This window comes from Crinia signifera, chromosome 6, assembly GCF_055691185.1.
Source record: "Crinia signifera chromosome 6, ASM5569118v1, whole genome shotgun sequence".
Taxonomy (NCBI): Eukaryota; Metazoa; Chordata; class Amphibia; order Anura; family Myobatrachidae; genus Crinia; species Crinia signifera.
Window position 1 is genome coordinate 19,909,504 of NC_139222.1, and position 19,202 is coordinate 19,928,705.

Consider the following 19,202-nt stretch of genomic DNA (forward strand, 5'->3'; position numbering starts at 1 on the left):
AGGTTCCACGCCCCCCTCACTCCCCCTTGTACGCCCTTTTGATAAGAACTTGAGATGCTTTGATATCATTTCATATTTAAAAGATGGTTGTTTTGAAGAGAATGTTGTTCAACGTTGCGCGTCAAAACAAGGCAAAATCAGTAGAGAAATAAAGCAGGTACTTGTGTAGTTTCACGGCGCTACTTACGTAACCGGAGCTTACGCAGTTAGTAAGAGTTGTGTAATCAGAGCGCTGATTACATTGTGTGGGAACCATCATTATTGTTACAGGTTGATGACATGACAGGTGTGAATGTGTCATCGTACATCGATTGTATTCTAGGTGTGCTGATATTGTATTTCTGTAAGGGCTATTTCCCATTTGCGGTTGAAGTCTAAGTCTATCAGCATAGCCAGTTTTGTCATATAGTTAGAAATCTTATTTTGCGGAAATGTATTGGCTGAGGCGTTACCCGGCAGCGTTATATAGAATGATTTATTATCCATCGCCCTCTTTTTATATATATCTTTTACCTCCGATGCCTCAACCCAACTATTAAATTTTGAGGGGTATCCTCCTTATTTCCGACCTCTGACAGCCTTATTTTTTAAATCTTTTCCACTTTGTAAACCTCATTACAGTTATTTGGTATGTTTTGTAGCTCATCCGGGTAAAAACAAAAAGTCTCATCGTAGAGGTCCTCCAGCTTGCAAAGCAGCTTAAGACCTGTAGTGTTTACACTGTAGCCTTTATGAAAAATGTCCTTATATTTGGAGATACAGATGTGGTCACCGATTCCTAAACAAACAGGTGTTTTCTTACTCATAATGTAAATCGCCGTACGTCGTCTTGAAGACTCTCAAAGTGTCAGAGTAATTCACAGAGCTTGGAGCGCACTTTATCATTCTATGGAAAGCGTTATTATAGCTGCGTATAAAGTCTTGTAAAATATCTTTATATCTGTAGGTATTCTTCGCCGTGAAATAACGCCACATTTGTGTTTTTAAAGTCCTATTGAAAAGCTCTATAACTGCCGCTTTCACATCAGTATTGGTTGTGAAATGCTGTATAACGTACTTTTCTAATACCTTTTTTTTAGGACTTAGGGCTGTATTTAATGAGAATTATTCTCCGTGCATGGCGAGAGATTTTTTCTCTCGCCATGCACTCGCCCTGTTCCGGAGGGCTCGCTGCCACTCCTGCTCCCACTATTCAATGTGGTTAAGACTCGCGGCGAGTCTTAACCCCTGCAGCGGACGAGCGTCCGCGGCAGGGAGCCGGTGGCAGCCAGGGAGATTAAAGTCTCCCTGGCTGCCCCAGAACATATGTGGAGGGGAGGTGGGCTCCCCGGGACCCAGGCAGCACATGCTGCCCCCCCCTATAGCCAGCGGGGGACTCAGTATTCACTGCACCCGATCGTGCATATGTAATGATCGGGTGCAGTGAATATATGAATATCTAATGAGCAGCTCGAGAGCTCCGGCCCCCTGCTGGCTGCTCTGTGTAAAAAATAAAAAAAAAAATTAAATTTTTTTTTTTAAATTAAATATATATTCATGTGCTATAAGCACATGAATAAAAATAACATGCCCTTTCACAGAAAAAAAATCCTAATTTTTTTGACACAAATTTAAAAAAAAAACAACTTTTAGTTTAAAAGTTCACATTCCACTTCTCCATGAAAAGATGGAGAATTGCTACACGGAGAGAGATGGCGAAAATCACTTAGAAAGACGGCGAAAATATCACATTGAATAGGGTGGTTCACTTTCGGAGAGCAAATTGCTCCTTCCAACGCGAAAATAGCACAAACTCGCCATAAAACACGGCACATTTTTCTCATTGAATACTGCCCTTAGTTTAGAAACTCTTTACCGTTATCAGTTTTTAGCTTCTTTGGCACGGCCACCTGCTGGAATACTTTTTTAAAAAGCATTAGCGCCTGTCGTAGCAGTCAGACCCTGTTGCTGAATAGATCGATGATGGATAATATATATTTAATACCGTTGCAGTACTTTGACAGGTCTATGAGCGAAACCAAAATCATACGCATATCATATTGCTTTCAGTTTTCTCTACGACTTGTACAATGTGTATGTGTTTTGCTCTTCTAAACATTTTCTTACGTGGGATATTTGAAATACATTTTTAACTGCTTCATAATATTTATCAACACCGCAATAACTACCTTTGTTTAATACGTCATAATAGGCTTCTTTCAGCCTCTTGTTTTGACGTGCGACGTTTGATTCAAAACAACTATCTTTTTTATATGAAATGATATCAAAGCATCTCCAGTTCATATCAAAAGGGCGTACAAGGGGGAGTGATAGGGGGCATGGAAAGGGGATCTATTAACTGTCTATCTAAACATAGTCTATCTAATAATCCACAGCCGACGGATGATACAGGAATTCAGTATCTAAACTTCCATTTCGTGTATCAGCTCATTGAAATTATATTTTTTGTGTGTGAGTTTTCTGGTGTCTAAAAACAGTTGATTTATCTCTAAAACAACTCCCACATTAAGAACATGAAAATGGTTTCTCGCCTGTGTGAAGTCTCTCATGTTGTCTAAAACATTTCTCACATTCAGAGCATGGAAGAGCAGAGCATGTGTGAAGTCTCTCATGTGTAACAAGACTGTGTTTTTGTGTAAAACATTTCCCATACACAGGACATGAAAATGTTTTCTCACCTGTGTGAAGTCTCTCGTGTGTAACTAGATTGTGTTTTTGTCTAAAACATTTCCCACACTCAGGACATGAAAATGGTTTCTCCCCTGTGTGAAGTCTCTGATGTTTAACTAGACTGTCTTTTTGTCTAAAACATTTCCCACACTCAGGACATGAAAATGTTTTCTCAGCTGTGTGAAGTCTCTCGTGTGTAACTAGATTGTGTTTTTGTCTAAAACATTTCCCACACTCAGGACATGAAAATGGTTTCTCCCCTGTGTGAAGTCTCTGATGTTTAACTAGACTGTCTTTTTGTCTAAAACATTTCTCACATTCTGTGCATGAAAATGGTTTCTCACCTGTGTGAAGTCTCTCATGTCTAACTAGATTGTGTTTTTGTCTAAAACATTTCCCACACTCAGGACATGAAAATGGTTTCTCACCTGTGTGAAGTTTCTTGTGTGTAACTAGATGCTGTTTTTGTGTAAAACATTTCCCACACTCAGGACACGAAAATGGTTTCTCACCTGTGTGACTTCTCTTATGTTGAACAAGAGCGGATTTATTTAGGAAACATTTCCCACACTCAGGACAAGAAAATAATTTCTCACCTGTGTGCAGTCTCTCATGTTTTACAAGAGATGATTTACCTGTAAAATATTTCTCACATTCAGAGCATGGAAATGATTTCTCACCTGTGTGACTACGCTCATGTTTAACTAGATACGATTTATCTTTAAAACATTTCCCACACTCAGGACATGAAAATGGTTTATCACTTGTGTGAGTTCTCTCATGTGTAACAAGATTTGATTTACGTGTGAAATATTTCCCACATTCAGAACATGAAAATGGTTTATCACTTGTATGAGTTCTCTCATGTGTAACAAGATTTGATTTACGTGAGAAACATTTGCCACATTCAGAACATGAAAATGGTTTCTCACTTGTATGAGTTCTCTCATGTGCAACAAGATTTGATTTCCATGTGAAAGATTTCCCACATTCAGAACATGAAAATGGTTTTTCACCTGAGTGAACTCTTCCATGTCTAACAAGATCTGATTTATGTGTAAAACATTTCCCACATTCAGAACATGGAAATGTTTTCTCACCTGTGTGATGTCTCTGATGTAAAACAGAAACTGACTGATGTATAGAACTCTTACCAAACTCAGAACTGGATGATATTGTATCATCTTTATGGTCTGTACTGTGTTTAGTAAGGTCTGAATGATCAGGAGAAGGTTCCTCATGACTAGAGGGACCAGATGAAATATCTGCACTGTGAAATGTTGGGTGTGTATTGGGTATAATGGGGTTTTCCTCTGGAGACTCTTGTCTGATGTTCTTATCTTCTAGTATATAACCTGGAGACACAATGAGATCTCCCTCCGAGGTATTCCTGCTTGTGCGCCCATCTACAGGAAACAGATGAATGACAACAGACAGAATGGTTTACATTGAGAAGCAAATGTTCATGGATGTTTTAGCACTTAAACGTAACATGTCTAATGCTGCGCACACACTGGCCGATATATCGCTGGTCTGTGAATGACGTCGGTGAGACATATTGTGTCAGCTCTGCAACACAGCCGATGGTCAACATACCTAAAGCTAGATGGTGCATGGGCGTTTTCCTGACCTCCCGTACACCCGCTGCAGTAGGCAGTAAAGATCTACAGCTGAATTGGCCCGCGCATGTAATTACACCCGCCCAGTTGGGACATCGGTTATTATGGATTGGGCAGGGTTTATAGAGAACACGCTGCCCAATCCGTCCACAGATATATCTACAGATATATCTATAAGTATATACCCATCCTGAGGAATATATTTACGAAAGGTCAATATTGATTGCTTTAAACTCGCTCTTAATCGATGCTGGACTTCCTGGGCTAGGACACATTTAAAAATGATAATGAAAATCCAACTGTCAGTAAATGTGTGTTCTAGCACTAAAAGCACAACATGGATTAATATTGAATTTTAAATGGACCTTTAGTAAATAAACCCTAGGACTGAGCAGATTGCCTCCCTACACACTCTGGGGTCCCCCCTCGCCTACCATGATTTTACTATCTACTGACACCTCACCAACGATGCTGCAAGGCCTCTGTTTTAGCACCATCTAGGGATGCCAATCCCGGGGCATTCTCTCCATCCCAGAATTCGGGATTGAAAAATTCCCAATACCGGGATACCCAGGATCCCTGGATTGGCTTACCTAATAAAATTCAAAAAAATGCCCCGGCATTACCTTTATGGCAGGGTGCCGGTGGGTGGCTGGGAGTCGGGCCGGGGAGAGATGCTGTGCTGCTGGAGGCATGGCCGGGCGCTGGGGAGCTGGAGGCGCGTCTCAGAGCAGGGCTGGGGCATGCAGTGCGGCTGTGGGCGGGCAAAGCGGTTGTACGTCCTCCGGCAGTGCGGCTGTTCGACCTGCGCAGCGTGACCTCTGACCGTCACACTGCGCAGTGCTGCAGACATCAGAAACAGCCAGGCACATTGTGAGCGAGTGCTGAGACCCTGCCCGGCATTAGACTGCGCATGCAGTCTAATCGGAAAACCACGTGATTGGAGTTTATCAAAATCCTGCCATTTATTGGGCCAAATCCAGGGATTGGCCACCTTAGCGCCATCCTTACCTCAAACCTCTCTTACAATCCCCACATTCAGTCCCTGTCCCAGTACTGGCAGCTTCCAGGATCAGACCCTCTCTCACCCTGGAGACAACTAAGACCCTCATCCACTGGTCATCTCTAGACTGGGTTAACTGTAACCTGCTCCTATTTGTCCTACCAAACTTCCATCTCTGTCCAGGGCTCCTCTCCAACCTATATAAAGGATAGTGATGAGTGTAAAATTATGGTCACATACAAATTCCCTTTTACAAGACAGCACCACACAGCTGCGTAAATTTAATTCAATTTACAATTTCAATAACAATAGTTAAGAATTATGTGGTACAATATAGTGACTGGAAACCACACTCTAATACATTCACATTCAAATTGTTTCCCGTATAAGAAAGAAAAGTGTCCCGTGCTGTAGTTAGAGGTATAATAATTATTTGCGGCGCCTGTTGGAGTAGCTGGGTGTTGGTATCCAAAAAGGGCTAAGATCCTTTATGTTATTAAAGCAAATTCATATCCACTTTATATGCTTTTTTATTGGCTTATATAATGATGATACTTCAGGCTAAAGAAGGTTCTCCGTTTGTAGAGGGTATCCGGAGTAACCAAGGTTGGTTCTCACAGGCGGCTCAAGCTCACCTGACCGGCTGCCGCCGCTTGATGTTGTACTGCTAGATGTTGTTGCAGACAGGGAGCGAGTCGTCCGTCTCCGCTTCCAAAAGCCGCCGTGTAAGTGAACTGGCCGGGAGGATCAAGTTGCCAGTTCAATTGTAGCCGCAAAGTATTTTGGACAAAAGCCAGCCGGGATCTGTCATAAGACCGGGAAAGTGGTGTTGTCAAGGAGTGTAATTATTTCCAGAGACCCCTTAGGGTTTACACTCCTTTACAACAAACTGGCAACTTGATCCTCCTGGCCAGTCCACTTACATGGTGGCTTTTGGAAGCGGAGACGGACGACTCGCTCCCTGTCTGCAACAACATCTAGCAGTACAACATCAAGCGGCGGCAGCCGGTCAGGTGAGCTTGAGCCGCCTGTGAGAACCAACCTTGGTTACTCCGGATACCCTCTACAAACGGAGAACCTTCTTTAGCCTGAAGTATCATCATTTTATAAGCCAATAAAAACGCATATAAAGTGGATATGAATTTGCCTTAATAACATAAAGGATCTTAGCCCTTTTTGGATACCAACACCCAGCTAATCCAACAGGTGACGCAAATAATTATTATACCTCTAACTACGGCACAGGACACTTTTTTCTTATACGGGAAACAATGTGAATGTGAATGTATTAGAGTGTGGTTTCCAGTCACTATATTGTACCACATAATTCATAGCTATTGTTTTTATTGTTATTTGATTTTTATATAGAAATGTAATTGATTAATATGCAAATAGTAATTTGAATTAAATTTATGCAGCTGTGTGGCGCTCTCTTGTAAAAGGGAATTTGTGTGTGACCATAATTTCGCGCACATCCCTATTTTGTCAAAAATCCAGTTTGCTATTGGGAGCTGCCGAATATATATATATATATATATATATATATATATACATATATATATATATATATATATACATATATACACATATATATACATATATATACATATACACATATATATACATATACACATATATATACATATACATATATATATACATATATATATATATATATATATATATATATACACATATATATATATATATATACACATATATATATATATATATATATATATATATATATATACACATATATATATATACATATATATACATATACATATACATACATATACATAAAAAAGACTCACTCTCCAGACGAATTTCATGCAAATAAAAACAGCTGTGTATTATATTTTACATAAGCAACAATGAATGATTAGTACTCAACGTTAGCGTTTCAGTCCTAGCAGGACCGTCTTCAGGAGTTATACATCAAATGCATCCATGAAAGGTGAAGCACAGTGTGGACCACACAGCAGGTTCCTACAGCAAGGAACCACTGTAGGTCCTGTGATTTATATACCCCCTGTGTGTGTCAAAAGGGCGCCAAAAACTCAAATGAGAAGGATTGGGATAATTACTTCCGCGTGCCAGGGTGAACCGCATATGACATCACTTCCGGATTCATAGATGGTAGTAAAAAGGGCTAAATATGGCACTAAATATAGCAATGGTGTAGCACCAATGAACAAACACTAGCCGGCTGAGTGTGTTGGCTCAAACCAAGCACTGTGCGTGCATAAAAATCCGGACGGAGCCGGAGAAACCGGAAGCGGAAGGTGCGCTGATTAGCGGCGGGCCGGGGACCACAATATACTAAATGCGGTCCGTGTAGGAACACGCCCAGTGAACCAGAGTTCCTAGAAACCCGGAACTGTATGTGCTGATGTATGTTGACAGCAATTGAGCTAGAAATAGCGTGATGTAGGCGCTGTGTTGACAGCTACGCAGGGGGTCACAAATACAGACAAACAAGACGTGGACAATATGAACAATAAAGTTACAACCCTATATACAACTAGATCATGCCATAAATGGCATGACAAGGCATGCATGACAATGCATGCATAAAAAAGAAAAAAGAAAAACAAAAAGGAGGTCTTCAGTGAAAAAGTACAATCCAGAGCACCACCATGAAAAATCAGCATAGTAAAAAATATGGGAAAAATGGAACAATATGATCGGGGACACTGGTGTATGACTAGGCTTGGCGTTGGTGGATGATGTATATATTTATATACCTAGTGTCCAATTGTACAGAACTGAAAAAATTCAGATGAATCATAAGTGTCCAGTGGATGAGAACAATGGCCTTGTCCTCGATGTTTATCGTAAAAAGATATTCAGCGGGTTGTGTTCGTTGAGGCCAAATGGAGTCACAGTATTTAGTCGGTGGATCCATTTTGACTCGCATTTTTTGAGAATGAGGGCTCTGTCACCACCCCTAGGTGGGGGTGGGATCTAGTCGATGATCCGACATTTGATCGATGCAACCTGATGTTTGTGTAGCATACAGTGTTGTGCCACTGGTTTGTCAGAACTGCCTTTAGTGAGTGCCTTATTGATGGCACTCCTGTGGTTCGCCATCCTTTCGCGAAAGGAGCAGGTAGTGAGACCCACATAGGTCAGTCCGCAGGGACAATGAAGCAGGTAGATGATATGATCCATTAAGCAGTGCAATTTGAATTTAATTTTTATGGGAATCCCGCTGTGTGGGTGTGGGAAGCTGGCTCCTGGAATCATGGAATTGCACGTGGTGCATCCAGCACATTTAAAACATCCCGGTTTACGGGTGTGTAGCCAGGTCGTGTCACCGGTGCTGGTTTGTCCCTTGTGTTTAAGCAGCTGATTGAGGTTTCTGCCCCTTCGGTATGCCACGATAGGTTTGTCAGGTAGTGCTTTGTGCAGAGTCGGATCTGTGGCTACAACTGGCCAGTGTTGGCGAATGGCTCTGGCAATGGTCGTAGATTTGTCATCAAACTGAGTGACGTAAATGTTGGTAGGACCAGTTTTGGAAGTTGGAGTACACATTTTTAAGCGAGCTTTCGTCAAGCACTCATCCATGAGCTTTTTCTGGTACCCCCTTTTGAGGAATCTGTCCCTCGTTTCGAGCAGCTGTAACTCAGTGCGTTCAGGGCAGGTGTTGTTGCGGAAAACCCACATGAATTGCGATATCAGTAGACTATCTTTTAGCCCAGGTGGATGGTTACTAGTTGCATACAATAAGGAGTTGCGATCTGTATTTTTGCGGAACAGGGTGCTGCCTAGTTTATTTTCGCATTTGAATATAGTAACATCCAAAAAATTGATGGACTGGGGATCGACCTGTCCCGTAAACCTGATGGTGGTGGGTAGATTGTTTAATTCACTGACCATCTCATCAAACTCACTGGATGTGCCGTTCCATAAAATAAAAATGTCATCAATAAAACATTTAAAATAAACAATATGATTACCATAGAAGGGAAGGATGTATTGCTGCTCGTACCCATGCATAAATGTGTTGGCATAGGATGGCGCTACGTTGGAGCCCATCGCGGTCCCCACCCGCTGGACATAATATTGGTTGTTGAACATAAAGTGATTGTGTGTCAGGATAAGTTCCAATAGTTTGACCACAAATTCAACGGGGGGATCGCGGTGGGCTCCAACGCAGAGCAGCTCACGTATTGCCTTGCACCCCTTGTCATGGGGAATGACGGTATATAGGGCGCATACATCAAGAGTAGCCAACAATGTGTTTGGGCCTATATCAGGTATTAGGCCTAGTTTATCAAGAAAATCCCCTGTGTCCCTGATGTAACTGGGAATCAGGGGCATGAGCTTTTGCAGAAACCCATCGATAAACACTGCCAAAGGTTGCAACAAGGATCCCCTCCCCGAGATGATGGGACATCCCGGGGGATTGTCCAGGGTCTTGTGCACCTTTGGCAAGGTGTAAATCGTGGGGCAGATGGGGTGATCAACAGTGAGATATTTAGCCAAGCCCTCTGTGATCCACTGATTTTGTACAGCCCAGAGAATGGTGACATCCACCCGCCGTTTGATTCGTGGGATGGGGTTGGTAGAACAAAGCTCATAGGTGCTGTCGTCTGTAGATCTCTAAATCATAAGCAGATTTGTTCTGCAGCACAATCGAGCCACCTTTGTCTGCCGCGACAATTACCAGGTTAGAATCTGCTTTTAGGGTGGTTATCGCTTGTCTCTGAGCAGCCGTCAGGTTACTGTAATGTTTGTCATGTTTGTCGTTGCATACATCCTGATGTACCAGCCGCTGGTAGGTACGTATGCTGGGGTTAGTCGAAGGTGGGTCAAAAAGGCTGGGTCTAAGAAGGGCTTTGGCCGTGGAAGGGGTATTGCTGGTCATTTTATCAGCAAAAAACTCCCTGAGTCGCATCTTGCGACCACATTCATAATGGTCAACCTCGAAGTTAAAGCGGTTATGTCGCGTCGAGGGCACAAAAGACAGACCAAGTGACAGGAGTGATGTTTCTCCAGAGGTGAGTATGTGATCAGATAAATTAAAAATTAGGTTGCCCCCTTCTTGCCTTTTTGCCTTGTATCCGCCCCTCCTCGGATGGTATGTATGAGATACACCAGAGAGTGCGGGGAGGAGACTGGTCAGATCTCTGGGCTGGTAACACACAGTGACATGATGTGAGGGGGAGAGCAGGAGTATAATAGGGGCTGATGGCTCCTGATGTATGAGATACACCAGAGAGTGTGGGGAGGAGACTGGTCAGATCTCTGGGCTGGTAACACACAGTGACATGATGTGAGGGGATAGCAGGAGTATTATAGAGGCTGATGGCTCTGGACCCCCCCACTAGGCAGATGCATTGTCCTCATTACCTTAGTCTGACAGAGGAGGGTATAGGATAAGAGAAAGCTGTATTGGCAGAACAAGGAAAATATGTAATAAGTGATTATTCCTCACCTGTGCTGGGATCTGCAGGGATTTCCTCCTCCTTACACTGCTGATCACCCCTTATATATGTGTCTTCTGTCTCTGTATCTTCTTTCTTATCTGTCATATAAAATTCTTCTCCGACTACCTTCCTATCAGTCACATTCGTATCTTCTTCTTCTTCTGTATATTCTGCCTTAATATCAGTCACATCCGTCTCTTCTCCCTTTATATCTTCAACCTTAATATCAGACAAATCTTCACACTGAACCTAAATAATACCACATTAGGAATGTCTGAGGTTATTGAGATTACACTGTAGAATATCAGTGTATAAGACCAGGGCCGCTAAGAGGTATGCTGGTCCCCAGTAAATGTGTTGGGGCGTGGCCTACTTGTGGGAGGCGTGGCCACTTCCCTCAATTAGGCCACCCCCAAAATGTTTAGAGGGGGAGAAAAACACTCTAAAGTCGAGGGGTGTGTGTGTGTTTATCGTTACATAGTAGGTGAGGCTGAATAAAGACTTGCGTCCATCTAGTTCAACCTATGGTTATAACAGCTAATCCTTTGCTGCATAATATGTTCCGATATTTTAGAGACATATTGTGTTTCTTCTATGTACCCGTGGATGTTTTTAACCAATAAATGTTTATCCAACCTTATTTTAAACGTATTTATAGTGTCTGCCGACACCACTTCTCCAGGAAGAGAGTTCCAAAGTTTGACTGCTCTGACTGTAAAGAAATTTTTTCTTCCAGATGAACAAAATCTTTTTTCTTCTACTCTAAACTCGTGCCCGTGTCCTAGATTCCTGTCTAGCAGAAAAAAGGGTGTTTGACAGTTCCTTATATTGGCCCCTAATATATTTATACATGTTAAGCATGTCCCTCCTTAAACGTCTCTTCTCTAGTGTAAATAGTCCCAAATTGCTTAATCTCTCCTCGTAGCAGTTTGTAGAAATATTTGGGTGCTATACTGCACCTATGGTGGTGTTGTTTTGGCGCTGCTTTTGCCTCAGGGGTGTCCCGTGCCCCCTGTGGGTCATAAATGGAAAGGAGGAGATGGGCTAAAGCGCTGCTTATGTATGAGTTGGGTAAAGGGAGTGGATAATGTTGGGTATAAAGTGCTTTATTTACATAGGTGCATGTTACATAAACAAAATGCAAAAAGTTTGGGGGTAAAAGGTGGGTGGTGGGCCCGTCTGTGTGGATGCTGAGAGCCCCTGGGGGAATAAGGGCATCAACGGATCCCTTTTCCCTTATGTCTCTCTGCAGAATAGTTTGTATGTCCTGGGGCTTCCTCTGGGGGAAGTCTCTGTATTGGTGCTGTTAGGATCCCCTTTGGTGGTAAGGGTGTACAGCGTGGAAGATGGGGATAAGCAGGGAATGGGGTCCCGCTGACCTGCTTCTTACCCTGTCAACGCCGGGGAGTGGCACGATGGTGTTTGCAAGTGCAGCCGCACTATGGGTGCTCCCGGTGGTTAATCTCGATGCGGGCGTGCAGGGCTACCCTGTCCGGAAGTCCGTTTTTGACCTCCCCCTGGCGAGTGACTGGTTGTGAAGTTTGATGCCCGGGTAGTGCTGCAGCCACAGCGTCTAACTCCCCGAGTGCGTCCTAGGTGCCCGGCCCCGCCTGCACTGTCCGAGGCGTCACTTCCGGGTCTCGCGAGACCAGCGGCGATTCCCCGGGTGACGTCGCTTGAGTGCCGGTGCGTTGTAACTCACGCCGGAGGAGACTGTGCCGAGTGTGTTGATGCAGCACCTAGTGTGTGTGCGATGCTTGTTTAGATGTCCAATGCGTTTCGGCCTTGAAAAAGGCTTCCATAAGCCAAAACACGTTGGACATCTAAACAAGCATCGCACACACACTAGGTGCTGCATCAACACACTCGGCACAGTCTGCTCCACGAATTTTGGATTTTTTTCTAATTCTATGATGTCCTTTTTATAGTGTGGGGCCCAGAACTGCACTGCGTATTCGAGGTGAGGTCTCACCAATGATTTGTACAGAGGCATAATTACTTTTGAGTCCCTAGTATCTATGCCCCTTTTAATATATGCGAGAATTTTATTGGCCTTATTTGTTGCTATATTAGATTGAGCACTACACCCCAGTTTGTTGTCTATTTGGACTCCTAGATCCTTTTCGAGTACTGATTTACCCAATTCATCCCCACTTAGGTTATAACTAGTACACTGGTTATGTCTCCCAAGGTGCATGACCTTGCATTTGTTCACATTGAACCTCATCTTCCACTTTCTTGCCCACTCATCCAGATTGTTAAGATCATTTTGGAGCGTGGTGACATCTTCTGATGATTTAATAACTCTGCTCAGTTTTGTGTCATCAGCAAAGATGGATACATTGCTGAGTAACCCCATCCCAATATCATTGATAAAAATGTTAAACAAAATGGGCCCTAGAACCGAACCCTGTGGCACTCCACTTAGTACTGGTATCATATCTGATACGGCACTGTTCACAACCACTCTTTGTTCTCTATTACACAGCCAGTTCTACCCATCTACAGATATTTGCCCCTAATCCCAGGTCCTCCATTTTATTTATCAACCTCCTGTGTGGAACTGTATCAAAAGCTTTAGCAAAACCTAGGAAAATCACATCTACAGCGTTTCCATTATCAAGGTTTTTGCTAACCTCCTCATAGAAGCCTAGTAAATTAGTTTGGCATAAACGATTTTTAACGAACCCATGTTGATTAATACTGATTACACTATGAAGATCTAAATATTCCTGGATACCATCCCTTAAAAATCCATCAAATAGTTTACCCACTATAGATGTTAAACTCACAGGCCTGTAATTAGCGGGATCCTCCCTTTTCCCTTTTTTGAATATTAGTACGTCCTCTGCGTTTCTCCAGTCTTTTGGTACCTTACCCGATGAGAGTGAATTATCAAAAAAAGGGGATTTTGTACTTACCGTTAAATCCTTTTCTCAGACTCCATAGGTGACACTGGAGAGTTACAGTGGGGAATAGAAGGCGACCACAGGGAGCTTGGGCACTTTAGAATAAATTAATAGTGACTAACTCCTCCCCTTCTACTTCCTCTCCTAGGCAGTTAGGTATGTGCCCGGAGGGAGCTGGAAGAAAGGAAAAAACAACACACTTCCGAGAGGAGGTCAAACATCACATAACAAGTCACACACACACTCCCATAGAGTGAACATATAGTTTTAAGAATAGCATTCATAACAGAATGAACTCATCCATAAGAAAAACTTAGTAAAACTAGAACTCAGACTGAGTATAACAGTCCCTTTAACCTCAGGTAATTGACCAACCTGAAACCAAAAAGTAAACCGGAAAGACAGTGTCGGGTGGGCGTCCAGTGTCACCTATGGAGTCTGAGAAAAGGATTTAACGGTAAGTACAAAATCCCCTTTTCTCTTTCCTCCACTAGGTGACACTGGAGAGTTACAGTGGGGACGTCCCAGAGCTCCCAACACGGGTGGGATGACGCTGAGAACCCCGTAACACAGAACGGCCGAACAGCGAAGCAGCTGCCGCAAAAGTGTCAAACTTGTAAAAGCGGACAAAGGTCCTCTGACCAGACCACGTAGCCGCTCTACATAAATCCTGTATAGAAACTCCACGGGCAGCCGCCCAGGAGGTACCCACCGACCTTGTTGAATGGGCGGAAATTGAAGAAGGTGGCACCCTAGAGGAGGCCACATAAGCTTGACGAATTGTCAATCTGATCCACCTGGCCAGGGCCTGCTTGGAAGCGGGCCAACCAGGACGCAAGGAGTCATAGAGGACAAACAAGGCATCCGACTTCCGAATAGACTCTGTTCTGGCCACGTAAATGCGCAAGGCCCGGACCACGTCCAGCGCCCTAGACTCCTGCGAGTCCTCCCGAAAGGCCGGCACCACAATAGGTTGGTTAATGTGGAATGCCGTGACAACTTTTGGGAGAAACACACTAGAGGTGCGCAGCTCCGCTCTATCCTCGTGGAAACGTAAGAAGGGTGCCTTACAAGAAAGAGCACTGAGCTCCGACACCCTTCTAGCTGAAGCCAAGGCCAACAGTATGACAGTCTTCCAGGTGACGTATTTTAGTTCCACCTCCTCCATGGGCTCAAATACAGAGGACTGGAGAAAAGCCAGTACCACATCCAGGTCCCATGGAGCAGTAGGAGGTCTGAAGGGGGGTTGCAGCCGCAACACCCCCTGGAAGAAAGTCTGTACCTGAGGAAGAAGAGCCAGCTTCTTCTGGAAAAAAATGGAGAGGGCGGATACTTGAACCTTCAAGGACCCCAGCCGGAGTCCTGAGGCCAAACCCTTTTGCAAGAACAGCAGTAATCTGGCCAGTTTGAAGTTCACCGGAGAAACCCTCCTGGATTCGCACCAGGCCACATAGGCCCTCCAGATGCGGTGGTAATGCACCGAGGTAACCTGCTTTCTGGCTCCTATCATGGTTGGAATCACCGCCTGCGGGATCCCTGCCTTCCTCAGGATGGACCTCTCAACAGCCATGCCGTCAAATGAAGCTGCTGTAAGTTGGGACAGGCGAACGGACCCTGTGTCAGCAGGTCTTCGCAGAGAGGCAGAGGCCATGGCTCGTCTACTAACAGGCCTGTTAGGACCGTGTACCAAGACCGGCGAGGCCAGTCTGGGGCAATGAACAGCACTGTCACCGACTCCCGTCGGATTCTCTGCAGAACCCGAGGGATGAGAGGCACTGGAGGGAAGATGTAAAGAAACTGATCCGTCCAGGGTGCCGTGAGAGCGTCCATAGCCACCGCCTGTGGATCTCTTGTCCGAGCGCAGTACCGGGGTAACTGGTGGTTGTGTCTGGAGGCCATCATGTCTATCTGCAGACAACCCCACCGACGGGTCAGGGTCTGGAAGACCAGAGGGTTCAGACACCACTCTCCGTGGTGGACGTCCCGGCGGCTGAGGTAGTCTGCCTCCCAATTTTCCACGCCTGGTATGAAAATGGAGGACACGGCCCCTGCGTGCTCCTGCACCCAGCACAGAATCCTCTTTACCTCTCTCATCGCTGCACGGCTGCGGGTGCCTCCCTGCTTGTTGATGTAAGCCACAGCCGTGGCATTGTCGGACTGCACCTTGATGTCCTTGTTCCGGAGAACCACTTCTGCCTGGAGCATGGCATAATACACTGCTCGCAGTTCCAGCACATTGATGGACATCTGTGCTTCCTCCGGGGTCCACAGTCCTTGGAAGTGGAGGCCCAGCGTGACCGCTCCCCAGTCCCTGAGGCTGGCGTCCGTGGTGAGGAGCGTCCAATTGTGAATGGCGAACCTCCGCCCCTCCTGCAGGTTGCTGGAGTTGAGCCACCACGCCAGTGACGCTCGAGCCTGATGGGAGAGAGAGATCCTCTGCTGTAGAAACAGGTGTGAGCCTGTCCACTGGCGGAGCAGACACAGATGGAAGGGGCGAGATCAAAACCACCCGTACTGCACCGCCTCGAACGTGGCCACCATCCTTCCCCGCAGCCTTGTGCAAAGGAGAACTGTGACTGTTCGATGCTGCAGCACCAATCGAACCGCTTCCTGCAGGGACAAGATCTTGTCCATGGGGAGGAATACCCTTCTCTGGACAGTGTCCAGAGTCATCCCTAGGAACAGGATCCTCTGCGATGGGGTCAGCTGTGACTTCTGGATGTTGAGCATCCAGCCATGGGACTCCAGGGTCCGACGTGTCAGGTGGATGTTGTGCAGCAGAACCTCCTTGGACGGAGCCTTCAGCAGAAGGTCGTCTAAATAAGGGACAATGGTAACTCCCTGAGCCCTGAGTATTTCCATCATGACTGCCATCACTTTGGTAAATACCCGAGGCGCAGAGGAGAGGCCGAATGGGAGGGCTCGGAACTGCAGGTGATAGTTCTGGACAGCAAACCGCAAGAATGCCTGGTGAGGAGGCCAGATTGGGATATGCAGGTATGCATCTTTGATATCGATGGATACAAGAAACTCCCCTGGTTCCAGGCCTGCAATTACAGACTGGAGAGACTCCATCTTGAAGCGAGTGAACCGCAAGAAGGGATTGAGCTGCTTCAAGTTCAAGATGGGTCTCACTGAGCCGTCCGGCTTGGGAACCAGAAAAAGGCTGGAATAGAATCCCTTTGCCTTCTCTGGTTCCGGGACCGGAATAACCACCCCTTGGTCCCTGAGCTTTTGGATGGCTGCCTGCAAGGCCCTGCCTTTCTCCTGTGAAGCTGGCAAACCTGTGGGAAAAAAACGTTGAGGAGGAGGCACCAAGAAATCTATCTTGTAGCCTACTGCTACCAGGTCCTTTACCCATGCATCCTTGCATGAACCGGCCCATACCTGATGGTAAAAGAGAAGCCGGCCTCCCACCCTCTGATCTGGACAGGAGCTGGGGGAGTCATGCTGAGGGCTTTGAGGTAACCTTTGCATCCAGGATTGGAGCACTGGCTGAGCCTCTGCCTCTTCCTCGGAAGCCTCTGGAGCTAGTAGTCGCTCCCCTAGACCTACCCCTGAATCTGGGGGTGGGCCGAAAAGACCGAAAGGACTGCCCTCCAGTAGTAGGAAATGACCTACGTGGGGGAGGGGCTGCAGTGGGCAGGAACTGAGAATTACCCCCTGTAGCCTGTGAAATCATTTTGTCCAGCTCTGGACCAAAGAGGGCCTCACCAGCAAAGGGTAATGCTTCCACCGCCTTTTTGGAGTCGGCATCTGCATTCCACTGTCTCAACCAAAGAGTACGGCGAGCAGAGACTGAGAGAGCAGAAATACGGGCCGCAAGCATACAAACGTCTGAAGAGGCTTCAACCAAGTAACCTGCAGCCTCACGTATGTGTTCCACTAAGAGCCCATACCTCCATGGCCCTATTGACCCAACAACCCACTTGTGCTGGACGTTGTAGAAGACCAGCGGCTGTATAAACATTCTTCAGAGCACTCTCTAACCGCCTATCAGACACATCTTTAAGGGTAGAGGCACCTGGGATGGGTAACACTGTCTTTTTGGACAAGCGTGATACCGAGGAATCAACAGCAGGTGGCGTCTCACATGACTTTCTAGCATCCTTAGGAAAAGGATAGGCAGTGAAAAATCTCTGAGACACCTGAAACTTTTTGTCTGGGTGTAACCAGGCTTTTTGCAAGTGTTCATCCAGCTCCTCTGAGGCTGGGAAATATGCAGACTGTTTCTGCTTTTTAGCAAACACTGAGGGATGCGCAGCCGGTCTCACCTCCTCTGTGACATTGAGGGTTAACCGGACTGCTTGTATTAAGTCCTCTAAACCCTGAGAAGGGACATCAGTGTCCTGCGTAAGCGGAGCATCAGGCTCAGCATCAGGGTCCTGAAATTCACCCTCCTCTAGAGCTGGCATGTCATCATCTGTATCATCTAACAGAGGGACCTGAGGAAACATCCTATTAGCAGAAGCCAGTCTAGGGGGAGGTGGTGTAGAGGTGTCTGCATGCAATGCTCTAGACAACTCTCCACAGCAGAGGTTAACTCTGCCTGCTGATCCCTGGCTGCATCCCTATCTTGTCTGGCCGAAGATAACTCAGAAGCTAGCTGAGAAATCACTGTCGACAACTGTGAAGCCCATACAGGAGTATCCTGCCCCGATGTTGATGGGGTGGGGGCTGGGGATGCAGTACATGAGGGACATAAAATTGCGCCCTCCGCGTGTGGCGCGAACTTATTGCTGCACTTCTTGCACGCAATCTTTTTACCAGCCATCATACATTCAGCAATCTTACACAGAAAGGAGAGAAAAGATGGAATACCGGACAGGAGAGGAGGTATAGGAAAAGAGGCAGAGTCTGCCACGAGGCCGCTACGCGCACTGTATATAAATATAACTTGCGCCGGCTAAGGGACCTTTTTGGACACAGTCCAAGCTGCCCTGACCTCCTATGTCCCGCTGTGACTCACTGAACCAGGGTCACCGGCACTTCACAGACGCCTCGAGGGAGCCGCGGATCACGCTGCTGCTTCAATGGCCGCCGCTCCTACAAAGAAGGAGGAAGCGGAAGTACCCAGCATGCCGCGCTCTCGCTCCTCAGGAATGGCGCCGTATTTAAAAAGTGCGCTGCCGCGGCTTTTTACACTGAATCCCCCGCTAGCGGGGAATCAGTGTTATACTTACCCCTGCCGTAGCTGTCGGGTGCGGCATGCTGAGTGGTCCTCGAGGCGCGCTGCAAGCAGCGGCGACGGGACCTCAGGATCTGTGGATCCTGCAGCCAGGAACCGGAGGCAAGCTGCATGCAGCTGCGACCGGACCTGCCGACAGCGCCCGCGTCGCAGGCAGGTAGGGACAGGGAGCTACCTGCCTGTCCTCTTGCTGATTGTAGCATCATTTATCATTAAAAATATATAAAGCTCAGGAGTGAGCCTTGAACGCACCCAGCTCCCGCAGGACACATGCTAAAACTGCCTAGGAGAGGAAGTAGAAGGGTAGGAGTTAGTCACTATTAATTTATTCTAAAGTGCCCAAGCTCCCTGTGGTCGCCTTCTATTCCCCACTGT

At 45.9% G+C, this 19,202-nt stretch overlaps 1 protein-coding gene across 1 annotated transcript in view; it reads right to left on the reverse strand.

The window, feature by feature from the left end:
• Positions 1 to 54: 54 nt before the first annotated feature.
• Positions 55 to 19,202, reverse strand: part of LOC146010033 (uncharacterized) — a 38,198-nt gene continuing 19,050 nt past the window's right edge. Inside the window, exons 6-7 of the mRNA XM_083150857.1 lie at positions 10,739 to 10,979; positions 55 to 4,076 (exon numbers count right to left, since the gene is read on the reverse strand). Coding sequence (XP_083006983.1) covers positions 2,506 to 4,076; positions 10,739 to 10,979 — 1,812 coding nt within the window. The 3' untranslated portion in view covers positions 55 to 2,505. The remainder of the gene's footprint in view (positions 4,077 to 10,738; positions 10,980 to 19,202) is intronic.